Source organism: Arachis ipaensis, chromosome B07 (genome assembly GCF_000816755.2).
Source record: "Arachis ipaensis cultivar K30076 chromosome B07, Araip1.1, whole genome shotgun sequence".
NCBI classification, from domain to species: Eukaryota; Viridiplantae; Streptophyta; class Magnoliopsida; order Fabales; family Fabaceae; genus Arachis; species Arachis ipaensis.
The window spans coordinates 28,977,145-28,979,522 of record NC_029791.2 but is presented as its reverse complement, the minus strand read 5'-3'; the positions used below and the strand labels follow the sequence as shown (position 1 = coordinate 28,979,522).

General features: G+C 52.1%; 1 protein-coding gene across 1 annotated transcript; it reads right to left on the bottom strand.

Moving 5' to 3' along the window:
• Nucleotides 1,375-2,103, bottom strand: LOC107606940. The gene has a single exon (XM_016308939.1). The coding sequence runs from the start codon at nucleotides 2,101-2,103 to the stop codon at nucleotides 1,375-1,377; it is 729 nt and encodes a 242-aa protein (XP_016164425.1).

Sequence of the window (2,378 nt, the reverse complement as noted above, 5' to 3'; positions counted from 1 at the left end):
GGGTAGCAGTCCTTGGGGAATGCTTTGTTGAGATCAGAGTAATCCACACACATCCTCCATTTCTCATTGTGCTTTTTCACTAAAACTACATTCGACAGCCACATCGAGTAGTCAAGTTCTTGAATAAATACTGCTTCGAGGAGGCTAGCCGTCTGCCTGGCCACCTCTTCCACTCGCTCTTGCGACATTTTCCTCCTTCTTTGAGCTACCGGTCTCGCCTCTGCCATCACGGCCAAGTGATGTGACATGAGTTGGGGGTCTATTCCCAGCATGTTGGCTGGTGTCCATGCAAATAGGTCGCCGTTACCCTTCAGGTCGTGTGGTAGGTTTCTGTTCACGAAGGTGAACTTCTCCTCTGTGTCACCGACTCTGAATTTCTCCAAGTTCCCTTCCGGCTCGGGTCTGGGTTTGTCTTCGACTCTAGTGTCTAGGTCGGCAAGGAACACTCCCGCTGCTTCCTTGGACTTCTTCCTTAAGGAGAGACTGGCGTTGTCGCAGGCGACTGCCATTTCCAAATCTCCTTTTATGGATCCTTCGGACCCGTCGTCAGCCACGAATTTCATTACCAGCATCTTTGTGCTGATTATTGCCCCGAGATCGTTGATGGTCTTCCTCCCTAAGATGATGTTGTAGGCTGTAGAGTCGCACAGAACCACGAACTCGGCCATTGTCGAGCCTCGTCCCTGCCCGTGTCCTACTGATATCGGCAGGGAGATTATCTCGTCTAGTTTGATGAAGTGGTCGCCTAACCCTACGACACTGTGCTGGTGGGTTTTCAGGTCGGCATCTCGCAGTCCCAAAGCATCGAACACATTGCGGAACATGATATTTGAGTCAGCACCGGTGTCTATGAGGATGCGCTTGATGAGGCTGGTTCCCACTCTGGCCGGGATGACCATGGGGGGCTTTTCGTGACCTCATCAAACCACTGGTCCTCCGGGCCGAATGAGATGGATGGTGACCTCGACCTCTTGGGGTTTTGTGCAGATGATGAAGAAATCGCTAGGACTTTGGCATCTTTCTTGTGTGCCGACTTCGACCTTGGGGGTGCGTCTCTCGCCGTCACGACGTTTACTATGGTGAGACCTTGTTCGCTGTCGTTCTGGTCGTGACGTCGCTTTATCGCGCGAGTCTTGCCCTCTGCCTCTAGGTCGCGATCTCGTCTTTTGGGCTCCTTGATGAGATGGGAGAATTCAGCCAGTTTTCCATCCCGGATTGCTTGTTCCAACGCGTCCTTCAAGTCAAAGTAATCATGTGTCTTGTGTCCATAGCCTTTGTGATAATCGCAATAGAGGCTCTTGTTTCCCCCGGTCCGGTCCTTCAAAGGTTGGGGCTTCGACAAAATTCCCTTCTCTACTATCTGTTGATAAACTTCTATGATGGGGACGGTGAGAGGGGTGAATTGGTGAACTTCCCGACTCGAGGAAACGGCCTGGGTGTTTTGCTCGGACCGCCGTCTCTGGCGTGTTCCTTTTGTCTTTCTCCATTTTTGTGCTGCCGGGTTTGATTGTAGGAGGGCTGCTGTTTGTTGGCAGCCACGATCTGGCTGACTTCTTCATCATTAATGTATTCCCTGACTACACTTTGGATCTCCTGAATTGTCTCCATCGGCTTCATGGTGAGGTGCTTTCTGAAGTCTTCGTTTAGAAGTCCATTCGTCAGGCATAGGCTAGCAACCGAATCAGTCAGCCTGTCGATCTCCAAGCACTCATTGTTGAACCGGTCTAGATATTTCTTGGTCGGTTCGCCGGACCTCTGCATCACTCCGAGAAAATTGATCGGGTGCTTTGCCTTTGCGATTCTGGTAGTAAATTGGGCTAAGAAGGCGTGGCTTATATCCGAAAACCTGGCCACCGAGCCCTGTGGGAGGCTGTTAAACCACCGTATTGCAGGTCCCGCGAGGGTGACTGGAAAAGCGCGGCACCTCACCTCGTCTCCCACTCCCTCCAGGTTCATCCTAGCCTCAAAGGCCGTAAGGTGCTCCTGTGGGTCTTGGGTTCTGTCGTACCTCATGTCCGTTGGCTTGTCAAAGTGCTTTGGCAGCCGGACTTTGAGGATGGAATGATGAAATGGGGTTGCGCCCATTATCACCGGTCCCCGCATTTTCCTTGTTCTTCCCTCGCCGTCTTCCCGTCGACCGTCTTTCCGGTCTCGATCTGCGGTACGTCTCCTTTAGCGCTTGGTATAGATGATGGGGTCACGGCGTCTTCTTAGGCGTCCATCCTCCCTGGCGCTCTCGGGCTCAGATCGTGGACTAGCTATTCGTCGGGAGCGGCTTCTCGAAGGGGAACGGGAGTAGCTTGAACGGCTTGGATGGAGTAGTATTTCTTTTTATCCTTTTAGATTTGTGTAAGGATGGTGTTCATATCCCCAAGTGC